This window comes from Dermacentor albipictus, chromosome 8 (assembly GCF_038994185.2).
Source record: "Dermacentor albipictus isolate Rhodes 1998 colony chromosome 8, USDA_Dalb.pri_finalv2, whole genome shotgun sequence".
NCBI classification, from domain to species: Eukaryota; Metazoa; Arthropoda; class Arachnida; order Ixodida; family Ixodidae; genus Dermacentor; species Dermacentor albipictus.
Window position 1 is genome coordinate 34,750,737 of NC_091828.1, and position 20,303 is coordinate 34,771,039.

At 44.8% G+C, this 20,303-nt stretch overlaps 1 protein-coding gene across 3 annotated transcripts in view; it reads left to right on the top strand.

Annotated features, from left to right (window-relative positions):
* The first annotated feature begins 401 nt into the window (after positions 1–401).
* LOC135901510 (uncharacterized) overlaps positions 402–20,303 on the top strand; it is a 113,982-nt gene continuing 94,080 nt past the window's right edge. Inside the window, exons 1-4 of one of the 3 annotated variants that reach the window (XM_065431305.2) lie at positions 402–763; positions 5,764–6,129; positions 8,019–8,194; positions 19,776–19,870. In XM_065431305.2, coding sequence (XP_065287377.2) covers positions 511–763; positions 5,764–6,129; positions 8,019–8,194; positions 19,776–19,870 — 890 coding nt within the window. In that variant the 5' untranslated portion in view covers positions 402–510. The remainder of the gene's footprint in view (positions 764–5,763; positions 6,130–8,018; positions 8,195–19,775; positions 19,871–20,303) is intronic. The other 2 variants (XM_065431307.2, XM_065431306.2) reach the window with 2 other exon arrangements.

Genomic DNA, 20,303 nt, shown 5'->3' on the forward strand with positions numbered 1-20,303 from the left:
TCACTGTAGTGCACGATTATGTTAAAGTACCGGGCCCCGTCACTGTAGTACAGATCTTAAAGTGCCGGGCCCCGTCACTGTAGTCACTCGCTTTCAAAAAAACCGCACTGCCGATAATCAAAGCACGTTAGAGGTAAGACAGTTACAGCCCTAGACAGATGAATCAAAACAGGCCGTGATAAAGGGGTACGTGAAACATTCACCAATGCATGTGCAATTTGTGTTTTTTGTTACTCGCTGAACAGAACCACAGCTATTACAAACAATTTTTTGTTAAAAGAACATCGGCAACGCGAATGGCACCCTGTTATCAGTTTTGCTCAGTGGTAGGGATTGGTCGTGCTAATGAGAATAGGCATGGTAGGTTGCGCCGCTGCGCATTGCTGCGGCTTTGTGAGGAACGCCTGCCGCGTTGGGGGGTGTCCTTAAACCTGTACAGCCATTTAAGACGAGCCTCGAAGATGTTCTCAAAGGAGCGGCACGTGCGGAAATCCTCGTGAAGCGCTGCAAATGTCCAGCTACAGTCTGCGGCCGAGTAGCCAGCATAGAAACTACCGCGAAATGGCGCAAATTGTGGACGCTGTTGTGAAGCACAAAGTGGCGCGCTTTCGCGACCGCTGCAAACCTCCAATATCCGAGGACATTTACGATGAAATACTGCTACTTATGGAGGAGAAACTGGAGAGCGGCAAGGTGGCCAGTCTCCTTACAGTTAGCGAGAAGGCTAGGAAGTACTGGAGAACTCACGGCCGGGAGTTCGTGGGTAAGTGCACTTGCTTACGTCGCTAAACCTAATACTTCGATGATCCCTTCTTCCCGTGGTTGTCTGCTACTTGCACTTCAAACTTAACTCTTCGGTAGCGATGAGCTTTGTTTTAACGAATCCCTTGGAGTTCATTACTCTTTGAAGGCGAGCAGCGTGTCAGTTAACAAGTACTGTTCAAATTAGCATGTGCGCGAAGCCTTTAATAATGACAGTTTTGCGAGGAGCGACCGGCATGTTCCCAATACTTCTACCCTCTGCATTCGCTCAAGCCGTCTGCTAGTGTGTTTGTGCCTTATGCAGAGCAAAGCAGATCGTTCTTTAGCGTGCCACTTTCAGTGTACGCATTTTCTTACTACGGTCAAGTTCACCTCATTAGTATCGTGGTACTCGTACCCGGTACTCAAGTTTCCCCAGTCTACTTTTCAGTGGGAAATTAGCTCGTGCTCTCGAAATAAGAACGCGTGTACAACGGATATGAAAGCGCGATTAATACGCTCCCTGCATTCACACCGGAACTCTCGTATAACACGAAGACGAACAAGCTGGCATGCGTAAAAGGGTCGTGGAAGACGCGCGAGTCCGCCCCCCACGTAGTGTTTCGATCAACTTCACGATGCGCAGTCCCCTGAGCAGGAACTTCTGAAATGCGTTGACAAATGAGGATATCCACACACCATCTTGACAATGTCATGTGAAACTTGAATATGTTCGCTTTATATTGTTTTTGTAAGTTTTTTTTCTGTCGTATGAACACAGAAGTTTTGTATTGAATGAACGTCGCGCTAGTATCATATTGTTCTCAAATAATACGTTGCACAGGTATTTTTGTTTAAATAATGGTCTCTGACATATTTATTATGCTCATTTCTTTACAACAGCACTGTATGTAGCTGTCATAGACATATTTTAACTCGTGAAACTAAGCTCCGGGGGACATGATCACCATTAATTTTAACGAATTATTTCAGCTTATAAATCCATGATTCAAAATATACTCATAGAAAGTAACCTGCTTCCATAAACATAAGCATTTGTTGTAGTCTTTTCTTGCTATGGCCAAGGAATTAGGCTACGGGGTCTGTTGCAAAAGTAATTAGGTCCAGAAAGGGCGAGAAAGTTTATTGCTTTGTTAGTCGTGAAAATGGGTTTGAATTCTTGGTGGATAATCTTCAAAGGCAATTCCACCCTGTCGCATCATCAAAACAATTTCTCAGTATATTTGGCAGGCGTACTTAAATATTTCTTCATCTCACCTGAAAAGGGTTTGGATATATGCTACGTGACTGTGATCATAGGAAATGGCAAATATTATTCTGCAAACACACTAACACGAGAAAACGCGTGTGGCTGCCGCAGTTCTCTTTTCACAGTTACACTACAGCTTGAGACTTTCTTTTGAACTCAAGACTCTTTAGTGTCACATAGTGGCGATCGTTCACAGTACCTCTTGCACTGGTATTGGGTTTGACACCCAGCACCTCCACCAGGTTTCTTGTGGTGATGGAGAAGAATCGGAGTGTGTTGAAGTTGTAAGTCAGAAATCTGACTCTTTATTTCGCCAACTTGTGCCCACAGGGTCGAAGAGCACTCAAATCACAATAATAGCGGTGAGCACAGTTGCCGAATCCAAACTAACGCGGGCCTAGTCCACCCATTGCTTGTACATGTATCACTGTTCATTCCAGAGCAATGGGTGGTGCTTGTGTACATTACAACAATGCACAACACCATTTGCATCATGGGCGCAAACTGATCGGACGACATTCTTTTGTTGTAAATTCAACGACAACACTCAAAGGAACTTCACAAATGTGTAAGCATTTTGTGCCTTGTGATAATTCGATAATGATGGTAGTGAATATCAGGCGGAAAACAGTCACTGTTGAAAAGAAAAGCAATGTATGCATGAAATCAGCATACACCATATGATGACCAGCAGCTCATCTTGCATAGGTGCAGTGGCTTTCTTCAACATCTTGAAGCCATTGGTGGCAAATGACCTCAATAACACCTTATGCTCTCGCCTTATTTTCTCCAGGGGCCCTATTCAGTGTTTCACAACTTTCACAACTGTCAGATAACTTGATGATGGGCCAGTCATTCTTCAGCATACATTCTATGGCTACATCGTCCACAGCGAAAGCAGCACTTTATAGACAGCCAAGGAGACGTTTCCATAGGAAACTTTCCACAGGGACTCGTGACACTGGCCTTCTATGGTTGAGCTCAACATTGCTGGTTTGATTCCCGGTCACTGCAGCTGCATTCTGATTGGTGCAAACTGCATCCACGCTAATGCCCTCATATTTACGTGCACATTAAATAACCCCAGGTGTCCAAATGAATCCCGAGCCCTCGCCTGCGGCATCCCTCACATCCCCAATGTTACTGTGAGGCGTTGAGCCCCAGCTCATTCAAGTTTGGTTGGCTTATGCCTGTTATTGCACTTTCTAGGAGCAGGTTTTTCCCTCAATTTGTTTAGTTTATTTTTATACTGACAGAGGGAATAAGAGTTTGGAAAGGGGCGTTAAACCCAGCGAATCAATGAAACCTTTCGAAATATGCTCAGAATCGGGAACGGAGACGCGGAGTTGTGTGTCTGGGCCAGTATCTGCAGAAATGTTATTGCACTAAAATGTTTTGTAAGAACAGAAAGCAGCGAATCGGGATATTCAAGATATGAACGAAGGCGACCAGCCATGGCAAACAACACTTATGAACAGGAAGTTTTGCGAATTGGGTCCTTGCAAATTGCAATTGTGTACACAGTGTCAGAGAATGTTGCTCTTAGTGTATAAATTTTATTTGACATGTATGTTTTCCCTTGTCATGTCATGTTGTCAGGCATGTTTATATTCATGCAAGTTCAATAAAATGTTCAGTTGGTATTCAGCACTTCTTTCTCATCTTCTTCTCTCCTTTTCTGTCATTGTGCTGTGTGCAAGTAAAGGGGTCTTCTGAAAGAATAGTAAGAGAAGTGTACAGTCATTGCACCTTACTGGTACTTAATTGTGGAGCAGAAACTTGGAGGTTAACAAAGAAGCTTGTTAAAAAGTTAAGGACTGCACAAGTGATGGAACGAAAAATGTTAAGCGTAACGATAAGAGACAGGAAGACAGTTGTGTAGATTAGAGAGCAAATGGGGGTAGCCGATATTCAAGTTGGCATTCTGAGACAAAAAAGACAGGCCATGTGGTGTGTAAGGCACATAACCAGTCGTCTATTAGAGTTACAGAATGAGTGCCAAGGAAAGGGAATGCGTCGTTGAAGAAGGGCAGAGAATTAGATGGTGTGATGAAATTAGGAAATTTGCTGGCATAACTTGGAATTTGTAGGCGTGACTCGCACAAGACAGGGGTAATTGGAGATGGCTGGAAGTGGCCTTTGTCCTGCAGTGGACATAAATAGGCTTATGAGGATGGAGGAATATTAACCTGTAATAATAAGTTCTGATTCTGCATTAGCAAAGCGTCCTCTTGTACCACAGTGGGAAGCCTCGTTAGCCGGAAAACACGTCAAACTGAAAGAGTGATGTTTAAGCCTCCCTAATGTTTCCGCACCTACTCGTCACGACGCTGTGGATTTTGATAGTGTCTACTCCAATCAAGTTGCCTGTTTTTTTATAACATCAGATTGCATTGCATACTAAGGGAAATAAAGGTTTTGCCTAGCGAGGCTTAATAACTTTTTCTGGACTAGACTGGTGAAAATAGGAGAAAATTCTTCGAAATTCGTGATGTCATTCATATGTACAAACAATAAGGTTTTGGCATCAGTTTTTAGAAAAAGGGAAGCTTTGGTTTCATTTTCATTCATCAGTGAATCACCTTTTGATCAAATTAACAAACATAGATCAAAGAAACAAGCAAACATTGTGCCGCATTCAGAAATGTGTCTTAACTGCCAGGCCACGCTTGACTAGGTCTGAATGATGACTTGCATGGACGCTCTGAAGGAAACACAAAGAGCGTCTTGTTCACACCAGGTGTCATTTAGATCAAAGTCAAGCATGGCATTCATGTTAAGGTGCATTTCTCAATATGGGGGTAATTTTTACCCCATAGTGAAGATATCAAATAGAATAACTTTCTTAAGTAACCCACAAATGAGAGAGACCATAGTGGGGACTCTGAATTAATTTTGACCTTCTGAATTCTTTAGCGCATACCTAAATCTAAGTAGACCATTTTTTTTTTTGCATTCCCCCGCCATTTGAATACAGTCACTGTTGCTGGGAATAAAGTACCCGACATTTCCCGTTTACATTACCATCGGTTTGCCCGGACCTGCTCATCAATGTTATACGAACATGAACAATTGGATGCTGGGTGAGGATCATCTCGCCTCACTGCGTCATCTTTAATTGCCTCTGTACTTCTTTGGACGCTAAACCCAATGAATCAATCAACCGCTCAGTCCGTTGATGAAACCACATTAACCTTGTGGATTTGCACCAAGCTCATTTGGTAACAGCATATGTAGCTGCCAACTCTCCCAATTTTTCTACAAGGTTTACGAATTTGGGTTTGTTCTGAAATTTTGTTAATGTTTAGCCAAGGTGTACGAAACATGAGTTCTGCTTGTGAAAGGGTTCCTCCCATTGGTGTACGACCAGACCCTTGGAAGTCTTTCGATGAAAGGATGCCAGAGCAGTATCTGCTTCAAGCAAGTTCATTTGGACAAGTTTCTGAAGGAGACGAAATTGGCAACATCAAAGTAGCTGAAAAAGTCACTCTCTGCTGCTCGTCAATTTGTGGTGTTTCTAGTTTGCTGCTGCTTCCGCAAAGAAAATCATTGTTAATAAGGTTAATGTATAGCCCACAAAACTTACATGGTTAGCAGAACTTTTTTTAGAATGGATGCAATAATCCCCCCTCTCTCCTTCCAATGTGTGTGTCCGCGAGATTTTTAGAAATGTTAAAAACTGTAAGTTAGCAAGTATGTATTGGGAATGGCATTCGCAAACATAGCACTGCCGCATTCTGGACACCTCGCAGACCTGGTGGACCTCCAGGAGCAGTTGGGCCGTCCTTCCAAGGGCATCCTTCTCAAGAATGGCCGGGCGCTGCTGTCCGAGTCGCTGGCCGAGGAGCTGGTCGTGCGGTACGTGGCCGAGCGGGGTCCCCAGACAGTGCAGCGCGACATGCAGTCCCTGTTCGAGCTTCCGCTGCCCTTGATCCAGGCGCATGTGCAACGGTCGGCCAACGTGCGCCTCGCCAAGGACCGCCGCTACATGCGCCTCAAGTTTGAGGAACGCATGAGTGAGCTGCGGCAGAACGTGCTGGCCGAAGCCACTGCTGCCACCACCACCTCATCAGACACCAATGGCAACGGCTTGCCTTCAAGTGTGCCTGGCGGGACAGGTGAACTTCTTCAGTATAATCTGAAACAGTGATATACAGAAATGAAGACACATGCACCACAGGACAAGCCCTTACTGCCAACTGCACTTTCACTCAGAGAATACTCTTCCCAGAAGAAGCATGCATACACTGGTACAAGGGGAGGTTAGGAGTTATCATGCAAAAAGGCTATTTCTTTGTCTGACAGCGCGACAGAGGGTGTGCTTGCACACTTGGCTGTTCACATGTAGAATGCCTCCATCAATTGTCTTTCCTTTTTCATGTTTCCGTTCCTCAGAAGGTTGATCTTCCCAGACACGGGAGTGCAGGTGTACTTTTCACAGTGGGCCAACTTAATGGCTTCCATAACCAATTCTTTAGGTGAAGAGCGTCGTGCATGGTGCTATTTACCTCTGTAGTATAATGAGATAAAAAAGCAGATGTGTTGATGTTGAGGCATGCTTGGGAATTGTGAAAAGGACAGGACAGACAAAAGGAATTGCGCACGTATCTGTTTGTTCATTCCTTTCGTCTGTTGTGTGTCCTTTGTCCCATTAAAGAAAAGATCAAGAAATTACCTGTGCTGGTTTCTGCTGCAGTCAGTGTGGCAACTGCAGTCATCAAATGTTTTGCGGCACATGCTCCATCTTTGAATGCATTGACCATCTTACAACATGCACAACTGTGTATAGAAAAAAACAACACATATGCAGGAAAAATAAACTTCCATGATGTAAAGAATTACATGGGAAGTTGACGGTCCATTCTACACCAAAAGAATGTATTCATGATGTGTAGCATACCTATTAGTACTTGTCAGCTTTCACTTCTGTATATGTGTGTCTTTTATTTTGTGATTAGTAAAGCATGCTACTACTTGTCTCATGATGTTTCGCTGATGAGCCCTTTCTAAAGCTCATTTAAGAATTGCCAATACATCTTTTTATCAGCAAGCTTTGTCTTTCTGCTGAGCCGTGATTACACAATATAAACAGTGTTCGTGTTCTAGCAATGTCGTATCAGGCGCAGCTCATCAGGGTGAACATGTACGGGAGAACATGGTGATTTGTTAAAGGCACCACTGACACAGAACAGTTTTACTACACTCGCCCCGTGCTAGCAGGCAGCAGTGAGTAGCTGCCGCTAAAGACAGATATCTGCAATGAGTAGCTAAGGCTTAAGAAGAACCTTAAAATTAGGGCCAACTATGATTTCCCCCTTCAAATACATGTAAAACACAGAAATGCTCTCGTCAGAGCTCTCACTTCCCCCACCGCAAATTGAGGAGATCGAAACAGACTGAAATGGAAATGGAATGTGCAAGAATGCTAAAGGAACTTTATCCATATTTGTCACCCCTACCTCTTGGAACAGCTGGACAGGGCACTGTTCTTCCGCTTCCTATGTCCTTGTGGTTGTTTCTGTGTCTCATGTAACACCACTAAATGTGCATCGTACACTAAAACCTTGTTAACTTGAAATCCGCCGGGCCACAAAACACCCACCGGGCCACAAAGGGGATTTTCGAATTACCTGAAAATAAAATAAGTAAAGAAATCTACCCAGCAAAAGAAGGGCTAAACTGCACGACACAAGTATGTTGTGTTTGCTTTCTGTTAACCAGTTCTGTTTCTGTTTGAAGTAGTTACGACGTCAAGCACGGCTTGGTTCGGTAGTTCAGTGCACCAAGGGTCACATTCTCTAACTCACAAATCATGGGCAGCCTTTCGCCGTCACCGTCACGAATAATAAAGCTGTTGAAGACGTTCAGTCGCTCAGTAACGGTTGCTAAAGCTCCTTGTTTTGTACAGGCTGGCGCGACAGTTTGTAAAATGGTGTATTTAGTTATCGAATTGCTCATGCATCAAGCGTGGGCTTCAGAGCCACGTTATTTCTTTCCATGTCTATAGCAGGAAGTGTGGCCATTACGACTCCGGCCCCGGCCGATCTGCCCGTGCTTCTGATCAAGCCCATGCCCAAGCGTAAAGCGAAGCCCAAGAGCCACGAGCAGAAGATGCGTGACGTAGTTGCAGCAGCTCGTCCCATTGTGACAGCGCAGGCGTCACCCCCCATCACTTCCTGGGAGGTGAGTCTGCCTTTGTTGCACACCGGTAGCTCCAGTGGCTTCTCTTAGAACTTGACAGACCTGTATGTCCATCTGCCTGTAGGCCACGCACTCATACACATTGCCTTTGTAAGTACCTTTGAGTACTTGCATGGAGGTTGCCTAAATCCTGTTTTCAAAGGTGCCCTGAATCACTCTTTGTCAAAATGAAGAAAGGCAGTTGTTGTGAAAATAGGCTATTTCAGAAATACAGTCTACGCTCATTACAACGAACTTGCGTACAAAAGTTTGGTCTGCCTATTAATGCAACAAAGTTCGCTTTTAATGGACTGCGCTACAATGTACTATCGGCTACAGCAGATAAAATTAGCGGCAAGATTTGTCAAAATTGGGCGCATAAAATGGACTTTTGCCAGGTTGAAATGGGCTGACAAATGACTTTGGAGGGTCAGCCAACTATCATGGCTCAATATCTTGTGTGCATGGGAGGGAGGAAAGCGAGGTGGAAGCAAGCTGGTCTATCGTGCATGAGGCAGGGAGGGGGGGGGGGGGGGGAGAGTGAGGGAATGAGGCGGGGTTCTACTCCAGTGGCTGCTGTTAATGGTGTGGCCATGCGGGCACCGTATGTTGAAAGTGATCTGTGATGTGGACAAAGTGTGCCCAGTGCGGGTAGCTTCGTATGTGCTGTGCTTTCAACGTTTAGTTCGCATTGAAGTAGGAGACAGCACAAAGGTCAATTTGCTCGCTGCTGCTGGTCACACTTATCTTGCTTAATTTGCTATCGCAATCGATGCCTCGCCTTTCGGGCCAAACTGCAACTTTTTTGTTTGTTGTTTACTTTGGACGTTCGTCACTCACTCTGCAATAACATTGTTAGACATCGCGACGAAAGTTTCAGAAGTGAGGCGTCTTGGATATTACGAACTTCTGATAGAACTGACGTTTTTTGTCGGATTATCAGGGTATGAGAGTCGACTGTACCTAGCCATGAAAAATACTTCAATGCGTTCAGCAGAAGCGGACTTCTTGGCAATCAAACACTGCTTCCACTGCCTCCGCTGTTCTCCTGTCCCTTGTCCAATGCCTTGCACTGTAAGGCAACAGCACAGCAGGGCATGCCCACATTGCTCCGCCTTCTAAATGTCACTGTGGCATGCAGTTCAAATTTAATTTTGCATGTTAGCGTAGACGGCACGACTTTGTCCTTAGTGAGCTGCAGTGCGCTTAGCCAGTGGACTTCTGGCGGCACCCTGTGGTGGCCGCAGTATCTACGTCATGTAGCCGACCGTAGCTTGATGTCAGCTATCAGCCAATAGCAGCCGTCTAAAGGAATGAAAAAAACAAAGCATCTGATGTCGAAATAAAGGACCCTGAAGAGAGTGAGGACAGGGCCTTCTGTTGAAAAGAGAGCGTTTGAGAGTAAGGTGACTTTGTGATCTGCTTGCGAGCTCCACGCACCACATACGACAGCAAAATTTGGCTGAGATGTTCGCAGCAGCGTAAGCTACCTGCAGACTATGTTATGTCACAGCAGCACTGACCTTGAAGTACACGAGGGGTGCTTTAGAGGCCCTTTCACCACTCGTAACATTCTGACAGCACTAACTGCAGTGATAAAAAATTATTGTGGAAGGGAATTCTTAAGACCTAATTGGTATTGATGTTGCTGTAAGGGTGAATAATGTCTTTCATAACCGAAGTAGTATTGGTGACATAAATGCGATTCTATCTGGATGCAGACGGGAAACCATGGAGTCGTGCCTCAAAAGGCGAAGCATCGATTGCGGTAGCAAATTATTAGACAGTTATATGAAGTAAAGATACTAGTTTTATCAGCCGTCTAAATTTGTAAACATTCCCTTATTGACTAAATTAACGAACATAGTGTCACGCATGCATACTCAAACATGAAATCATCTCACTTGATGACCGCAAGCACTCGCTGTCAAAACGCTGGCGTGAGGAAGCGTGGCAGCAGCAGCGAGCGAACTGGCCTTCGTGCTGCCTCTCGCTTCAATGTGAACTAAGCGGTGAGAACGACGCAGCGCACACAAAGCTATCAGCACTCGGCGTACTCTTTCCACATCACAGATCGCTTTCGAGATAGGGCCCGCACAGCCACGCCATATGCAGCCCCTACCGGAGTAGTACCGCCCCCGAGTGCTTTGCATGCGATGCCAGATGGTGCGCTTTCTTCCCGCATTCCTCCTTTGTGCGTGCGAGCTTCAGCCACCATCGTTGGCTCACCCTCGCACATACAGCATACGGCACATGGCCACAATGTTATCGAACTTGAACTTTATACAGAGCATCACAACGACGGCAGAAATGCGCCTGGACTGTCCACATATTTCCCATCGCAATAAAAGCGATTTTAAAAAGGCCTTGAAATGCCTTATCTTGGAACCTGACAGATACCCTGGAGTGAGCATAAATCAAGGACTCTATTCTTAAGGGAACTTTTGAGAAAGACCTAGCATGAACAGAGATACAAAAAAGAGTGCGATGTTTACTTTCTTCACTCCCTCTCACTGATTGGTTTCTCTCAGCTGGGGCAGCGCTGATAGCAGTTCCCTTCTTATCGCTGCTTTCTTTCTTTGCGCAATGCGCTTATAGTAACCCTATGAGGACGAGATGTAACAAAGATGCCATAGTGGCGAAAGAGTAGCGACACATTGGGGCAGGATGCGTTAACATGCCAGCCAACTCGCCCGAATTTTTCATAAACTTTACATATTTGGCCTCATTTTACAAATTTACAAATGTTGCATAAGCTCTACACAAAATTTTTTTCACTGAAAAGTTTTGCTTGTCAATCAGAATTTTAAATTAATTCAGTCTTGTGTTTTTTCATGCCAAATCCGAGATCTGATTATGAGGTACACTGTAGTGGGAGAGCCCTGCATTAATTTTGACCATCTGTGGTTCCGTAACCCTTAAAGGTCAATTCTTTTTGCCAAATGCAAGCCCACTGGGTAGATTTCATTTATCACTAATTTAACATCTTCAGAGTGGCCTACTAAACAAAAATTCTTACCTCAATATTTTTTTAGTGACCATAAAGGGACAGAAAAGTATTTTGCGTTGCTAAACATGCATTGTTTATCCGTGAATTCAGATGGGCTTGCATAAACAAACCAGAACCTCGTTGCACAATCCCGCTTCGTAAGATTTACTGGCGTCAACACTCACAATTTAGAATGCGACAAATGACCCAGTAGAGTTACGCTTATTGTCTATCGGTTCATATGTTCCTGGAAAGTATGGTCATTGCATCAGTGTCCATTATATCGCCACATATGATACGTTTTTCAGCTGCTAGAACCCATGGAAACAAGAAACGGTGCGAGGCACACACGATCACGAGCAGTAGGCACACACAATTGCATTAGCCCACAGTAGTCGCCCGACCGTGTCTCCTGTGAAAATGCCACCACTTGCTTGGTTTCCCATTCCAGGACCAGCAAATCTTTTCGCAGGTTGTCACATGTCACCATTCACAGCTATTGCCACTAACCCGTTGCAGTAAGCAGCTTCACCTATCCGTTTTACAGCACGTGTCATAAGAAGCGTACTGCATGCTTTTAATAGGCAATAACCCAACACTCTTAAAAAAGTTTACACCATTGTGGGTGTATTTTGTCCCACAACAATAATCGCCATCTGTCTTGCCCGCATTTCCTTTCTTTAAAGCTGCGAGCCCGGTACTTCCCAGTTATGAATGGCTTGCATGTTATCAGTGTGACACAGCATTCTCGACAGGAAAGTAGCGAGCGCTGAGTTTTTAAAAAAGGAAACGCAGGCAAGGCAGACGACGATTATTGTTGTGGAACAAATATACACTCCAAAGGGTGCAACCGTTTTAATAGTTAAGCGCACTCTGGTTTTTGCTACAGCCAGTGCAAAGTGGATGCCATGTTTTGCTCGGGCAGCTCCGCTGATGCCCACCATCTCGATTTTGTTTAGGTTTCCCATCGCCGTTTTAAAACAGTGATGCCTTTCCCGGGTTGCTCGTGCCCCACGAGCGTGACACACGTCCATCGTCGTCTCGTACCACCACGATTCTCGCCGAGGGGGCACGTCAAAACGTGACACCAAAATGCACAACTGAGGAAGCTGCTGACCCAGGCTGAATTCGAGGAGGGCAATCGTAAACTTGCCAAAGCCGTGGAAATTATAATACACGTCTCAGGCCGCTCAGGCCCCACATGATCGGCGGCCGTCGACATCTTGTGCTGAAACGCTTCACACAGTGCTTTGCATCATCCAGGTGTCAACCACAAATGAGTCTGCTAAAATGTTTTTGTTACCTTGGACCATACGTTGTCCTGGTTAGTACGCTTTGTATTTCGTCCTTTTTCAAATTACATGAACAAGGTTACTGTACTTGGTTTGAGCATGTCTATAAAGACAAGTTCCTGAAGCGCTGGCAAAATCAGCGACATTGAGGTCGTTGAAAGTCACTGCGATATAAAAAAGAATGTGTTGCTTTGTCAGTCTCTGCAGTTGCAAGTTTGCTGCTGCTTGTGTGCTGCGTCTGAAGCTATACCACAGTTAATAAATTGCTTATGTATCTCATAAAAGGCAAGTGCTCAAAGCAAGCTTTAAAAGAATGTGTGCCATTTCTCACCCCCTCCCGTATCGGCATTGTGTGTGCAGGGCTTTTGCTGATTTTAGAGTTTCAGGTTGGCATGTCAGTGCTAACTTCTGCTTCCGCGTTTTCTAGAAGATCTAGATTAAGTGCCCATGTGAGCGCAACGTTTTTCTTGCTAGTACAGTTGATTTCCATTATTGTCTTGATGGGGCCGCTGCAATTGGTCGAATTATCCAGTGGGCTGAAATGACTAAAGCAGTGAACATTACCTTCACAGAATGGAAATTTATTTATTTAATGTCCGTTGTTATCACTCTCGGGCATCAATTTATCACTTTTCATGAAGAACCAGAACATGTCGTCTTCTGTACGGTCCATAGTGCATTTGCTATTCTAACTTATCAAATGAGTATCTAACAATCGTAAACAGTATGGTGGCCTACGCCTAAACTAACCGCTTCGCTAGTTCATCCTATGATGCATGCAGCTCTCTGGAATGCCAAGAACACTTGAAAAGATTTGTTGCTGCTAGCTTAACATGTGAACTAACGCATCATTTCAGTGTGCATTCATATTGAGACTGAAAGCAACAATGGTGATGATGCTGCCTAGGCTGGCTCTAACGGTGGGCTGTTGAACATGGTTTTAGTTTCATATCGGATTTGCACCGTGGAAGCTATTCCCAGACACAAATCATTTTAGAAAAAGAATGCATGTTTCAGTCGGGTAAGTATCGTAGTTATTCATTCTGAGCTACTGTTTTCACTTCAAAATATTCCTGGGGCAGGCCGAAAATAGGCGACAAGATAGAATGTGTTGCATGCTGATCAGCCAAGTTTGATTGTCCGACAGAGGCAAAGTTCAGGATCGAGATAATGAAATTTTGGGCTGATAGAAATGAGTGGGCACTGGCCAGGACCTTTGGTTGGGATCAAATCGACAACAACAACAAAAATTTTGAATTTACTGGAGTCGAAATAGCACAAGTCCACTGTAATTCAGGGTCATAAACGATCGCTGGCATCTATGGGCCACTGCACTGGCTGTAACGTCATTGCTGACTTAGTGTTGGGTAGACAGGGGCCCTGAAAGCCACAGGAAGGAGCAAGGAATTTGTTGGGTGCAATTGTAGACTTCCTGCTGCATGCAGCTAAATAACACTACAGCCAAGCTGTAAAAGGTAGTTCTGCAGCTGTTTTGGGTGGCGGTGTGTTTACTATGAAATGTCAATCAAAGAGCAGCCAGAGTTCTACAGCTTTCATTTGATACATACTAATTATCAGTGGTTATAAAATACAAGTTCGAATAGGCAACAACTTATTCGCATGGTTTTTCTGGCACTATCTGTGCTTTCTTTCTTAAGTTGCGTTTATCAGTGAGCAAACAGACCGTTAGTAATTTCGACAAAGGTTGTGAGAATTCGCTAATCCAGCTTCATCATTTTGCTGCACACTCAAGAACCGAAAAACTAGACACCGTTCAACGCTATACTGGTGTGTTCAATTGCAACAAATACAGTCGAACGCCACTACTACAAAATGACCTCCGTAATGAGGGATCGATCATGTCCTGGTCGAATTCCTATCATTCATCTGTATTGCGATCGTCTCCACAACGAAGACCACTATAACGAATTTGCCTGTACAATGAAAGAAGGTTGGCGTTCCCTATAACAGATTTGCTGCTTTACAATGAACACCACATACTGGTTCCACCACTGCCCTCCACAGACGCCCACCAGGCTTTGCTCTGCACTACCACTAATGACAGTGCTAGCGACAGAACTGACAAGCATGCCAATGTCAGCGAGTGGTACCATCCTGCTGCAATGCTCCAGGAGTCTCTTTAACTCATACCATGCTAGTTTTAACATAGCGGCAGGTATGACAGCTGAAAAAAATGGCACAGTTGGTGACAGCATCACGATGTAAATGAACTGACGACATACGACATCTTCAAAGCCATCTTAGGCTGGAAAGGATGCAAATGTCAACAAATGCACTATTGTTAAATGAACCAATAATTTTCACTGCAAGGAAAGGTGATAGTGGCATTCGACAATCGGTAGTAATGTGCGTCACCTCCGCATTTTGCAGCGAAGCATGCTGTGTACTTTGGTGCAATAAGGTTGGCTGCCATCGCAGATTCTGTCAGATGAAGTGTGCACAAAAAAATTGATGGCTTATTTTACTACAATTCGTGTTAACAAAAGTGTTTCTCTTGTAGAATCTGCTTGGACTGTTCTAGTGGGAGAGCTACGATGCACAATCTTTACAATGAACTGACCTGTATTACGAAGAATTTTGGGGGTCCCAAGCACTTCTTTATAACGGCGTTTGATTGTACATTAACTTATGGATACCCCACTAACTTGCTGTTTGCCTCTGACTTTGACATTAGAAGTTAGAGCGAGACAGGCCCACCTTATATTTTTATGTTAAATACTTCATAATCCTTATAAAATTGAGCGATCTAAATGTGTTGCTCATTCACAGCGATGTGAAAGTCAACGTAAGCATCAGCATTCATTGGCAGAATACTCTTATAAGGTTGATGCATCTAAACACAAATTTTTTCTCTGTGCAATATGGGATTTGAATTAGTTAGATCATGCTATAGTAAGTTCAGACTTTCTGTCTAATACCGGTGTCACACGACCACTTTCGATCAATCACGATCAAGTCCAACCCAGATCGAAATTCTCGACCGTGATTGGCTCCCTCAAGCAGCTTGCACAAAGAAACCAATTGCGACCGAGAAATTTGATCCAGGTCAGGCTTGATCACAATCAAAAGTTCACTGTCTGACACCCATATAAGTTCTGTAGAAGAGTAGAGGCCCTAACTATAAATTGATAACCTGTACATTCGTGGATTTGGCACACTGAATGCAACTCACTGCCAAGGTTATGCTTGTCTCTGCATCACGTGATTGCATTTGTTTTCTTTATTTTTTTATTGTACACTTTATGTTCATCTACAGGGTCTGTTCTGAAAGTAGTAGGACTGGTTATTTCCTGGGCGAACTGGCGGATGAGAGGTGGTCTGCACACTCAGGCTCGGTGAAGGGGGATATTGGGAACTCTGGGAAAAATCAGCAGTCGGCTCTTGGCCGTTGAAGAGAGCAAGTTGCTTGTACTGTGAACCCCTGTCGAAACGTCTCGTCACGGAGAATCATGGGGCATTACTGGATCAGCGATACACGATCAGATTTTGTGTAAAGCTTGGTAAAACGGGCAAAGAGACTCACGACATGATTAAGGCGGCCTACGGTGATGCCGCCATGGGTAGATCAGGTGTTTTTGAGTTGTACAAGCTGTTCCGAGAAGGTAGGGAAAGAGTGGAAGACGACGACCACTCCGGACGCCCTTCGACGAGCAAGACCAATGAAAATTTGCCATGAGTGAAACATTTACTGAAGAGTGATCGTAGGATGAGTCTCAGAATGATTGTTGATGACTTGACCATTCTTGAAACCCAAGTTCTTTAAATCGTGACAGAAAACTTAGCCATGAGCAAAGTGTGCGCGGAGTTCATGCCGCGAGTGGTTGTCAGAGGCGCGAAAGGCCGACCGGAAAGTGATTTGCCAGGATCTTCTTCATGTGAATGAGGACCCTGACTTCTTGGACAATGTATAGTGACCGGCAACGAGAAGTGGGTGTTTGATTACGACACAGAGAGCAAGCGGCAGAGCTCAGAATGGCACACCCCTTCTTCCCCATGCCCCAAGAAAGCATGAATGAGGAAAATCCAAGCAAAAGTCCATGCTCATTTGCTTTTTTTGATTGACATAGAGTCATCCACAAAGAGTTCTTACCACCTGGCCAAATAGTTAGTGCAGTTTTTTACGTGGAAGTCCTCAAAAGACTGCAAAAACACGTTGTTTGTGTCCGGCCAGCCATCGCCAACAATTGGCGGCTGGACCATGACAATGCCCCGAGCCACACAGCGCTCTGCGTAGTGGAGTATCTTGCCCAGCACAAGGTGGAAACGCTGCCTCAGCCTCTCTACAGCCCCGGCTTGGCCCTGCCAGACTTTTTTCTATTCCCGAGAATAAAGTTCGCGCTCAAGGGGAAGCATCATGGATCGGTAGAGGTGGTTCAACAGGCCGTGACGAGGGGAGCTAAATAGCATTCCGGTCGAGGCATTCCTGGAGGCGTATGAAAACTCGTTGGCAGCAGTGTGTAGATTCGGAAGGGTGCTACATTAAAAAATTTTAGTTGTTTGTACTATGCTAACGAATAAATCTTTTTCTTTTTTTTTAATGAGTCCTACTACTTTCAGAACAGACCCTGTATGTTCGAATTAAGTATATGTACTTATCAATTGAATATTTTCCTTTATGTATGTTATTTGCGTGACGTGTTGCAAATCATATGTGCCAATATGTGTTGTTGCATATGTATGTTGCAGTCACATACTTCACTGTGCATTTTTTATCCATTTTTATTGCACTATGTACCCGGCAGTATTCCCACCTGTTATGCTTTCAACCGAGAGCGGCATCATTGTAAATAAAGAAATGGACAAATATGGAAGCGCCAATTCGAATGTTTAAATTTCCCGCGCTACCAAAAGACGAGCCATTCTTGCTGATAGCAGACGACATACAGCGCAGCAAAACAGTGTACGTTCAGTGTTTGTGTTTGATAGCAAATGCTTGAGCGCCTACCGTCGTGAATGTTCACTGGAGCCAGCGCAGCTGATACGATAATGTAGCTGAGATAATAGGCCACTACACAACTTAGAGAAACAACTTAACGCACCAGAAGCTTGGGATTTAGATTATCGTCGTTGTTTGGCAGTATTTTCTTTTTTTTTGCGCTTTCATTTTTTTCTTGCGTGTGTGTGCTATTTACGAAACTGCGGTGTTTCCTTACCGGCACCCGATAAAACCGGCGCGCCAAAACAGCCAACTTGCAGCAGTGCGCGGACAGACGAGTTCGGACAGTCGCATTTGCTGTCGCGGCGGTCCAGCAGCAGTTCGCATCGGCCGCGGAGACAACGTGCGGGGCATCGACTCGTTAATTCAGCCACCGGCGAGTACCCGATATGACGGCCGACAAGCCCGACGCGGTTCCTGACGAGGTAGCGTACTAGGCCGTCTGGTCGTTCCCCGTCTCGCCTGCAGGCGATGCGCGTTTTTCATCACCGAGCCGCTCACACGACGGGACCATTGTAACTGCGCATTGATGGTGTCGCGTAGCTTGCTCTTTAACACGACCGGTAGCTCGGGACATGGGCTGGCTCCGTACGCACGCCTGGGACATGCGATTCGGTCAGGCCGTGCCGTACGCGCGCCCGGGACGTGTGAGTGATAAGCGGCATATCACGTGCCGCACGCGGCCGTTGAGGTGATCGAGCAGGAAATTGAGGCATTACGGGCCGCGTCGCGACTGTACTTTTTTCTTTTTTTTGTTTGTTTTTTGGCGTGGCGTCATGCTAGTTAACATCGGCCAGCTGCCGTCGTAGTCCGTCCGACCGCGCGAGATCGCCCTGCGTTCGCGGCTAGGCTGCTGTTCTTCCGAAGGTTTTTGCTGCCGGTTAACTGTCGGTAACCTTTTAGCTCCGAGCGCCGGCGTAGTTGCTTCGAAACTTTTGAAAGCAACAGTGATTGAAGTAATGAGGAGTGGGTGGTTCGAGGAAGGGCGTACATACCACAACTCTTGGCGGTGATCCTCAGATATAGCTTGCCTGTTTGAGAAGGAATATTGGCCCTCATTTTCAGAGTTCATTTATTTTCCCTGTGGTAGCGCTTAGGCGCGAACATGTTGCATGTAGCCATGACCTGCCATATAAGAGGGTGCGCTTGAATAACCCAAGCTGTGCTTGACAACAAAAAGAGAGATTTACAGAAAGGTGGAGGTTTCAAGTGAGCAACTGTTGTAGAACAAGGAATGTCGGCGTAGCCAATGTTTTAACAAGGGGGCTTTTCTTCATCAAGGCAGCAACTGCTTTGAAACCTTGGTTTCAGTGACATTCCTTATTCTCCCACAGTTCATTAAACTGTGCTTCTCACTTTGTGACATGGATGCAGAATTTCGTTCCCTGAGAAGTTAAACTTTTGAGTTTCCAGTTTGGAAATGCAGACAAAATTAGTATTGACTCTCCCTATGATGTGCACATGAGTGCGACAGTAAGTGTAATATAAAGAAGATGGTGTAGCAAAAGTGCGTACTTAGCAAAGGTTTTGTATTTCAATTGTATTCGTACCTATTTGCTGATCTTGTTATAGCTAATGCATGGGAGAAATGTTGGCAGAAGAGTTTGTTGAACATGTCCATTTGTTTAGTTTCTGCGGGCCAAGAGGCAGGCTTTACTGCAAGCCACTTGTATTTGGAGAGATAATTTAGAAGTTTCATCTACTCAGTAATGTACGTATTGGTTGTAATGATAATAAACTTCATAATGATAAAAATAAGACGCAAGTGGGTGTAGCTGTTACATAGTTCTTGTAGCAGCCGGTCTCCAAGTTTTAAAGCATGTACTGTGATCAATGTTGACTGCATGCACAGGCCCCTTTAACCTCACATTCAGCTCATTGTACAGACTGCAATTTTAGCCATATTTATGTAACAGCTACTGCAAATATGACTGTTTTTCAAGGCACAACATTAAAATATTCCTCGAGAGTTGTAACATAGGCTAGATGGATACCGCAATACTTTAAGAGAAGTCCATTGCCCAACAAATGGCAATGCTCAAATAAGTAGCTATGGGTGGAATCTTGCAATGCTTTTGGCCGACGATAACACGCTAGGAATGTTCATGTGTTCCATGGCTTTTCACTTAAATAAAACTTACAAAAATACTCTTAATGATAAATTCACTCCTGGCACATTCCTGGCAGCAAATAAGCAAGACACGGTCGGTCATCGTAATGAACAGGAACTTAATTTTCAATTAGTGGCCTACTCGGACGTGATCCTAGAAACTGTATTGGTGATTTGTCTCGGCACGAATGAATTGTGTGTGGTTCTTTTAACCTTTGACCTTTGCTTTCACCTAGGAACATCCCCGGAACTTGATCCCTGAGCTGTGCCGCCAGTTCTACGATCTGGGATGGGTCACCGGTACAGGCGGTGGCATCAGCATACGGCATGGGTCAGTGGTTCCACTGTGCACAATTTATTATAAGCGACAGTAGTTCTGTTGACTATTTGTATGTGTGTCTCGCAAGAAATTATGGCAGTTCGAGCAGCATGAAGCTCAACGTGAATTCCAGTGGGTGACACTTGCGAAATAGGTGAAGGCTATGCACCGATATCCTGAAAGATGGAGAAAGGCAAGAGTGAGGCTAGTTGTGCCCTCATTTAGTGTGTTGATCTGTGTGCTTCTAGGTGCAAGTGTGTGCCCTCATTCTAAGCCCACAGTCTCGATGCCTATGGGGTACCACACAATACAGTAACATTACATAGTTGGCAAAAGCCAGTTGTCGCATAGCTTTTCGATTCGCTTGCCGTCAAGTGAACTGCTGAAGGGTCTTCATGAATCTTGTGCACATACGAAATACCAACGAACGTGGATAGGAGGATAG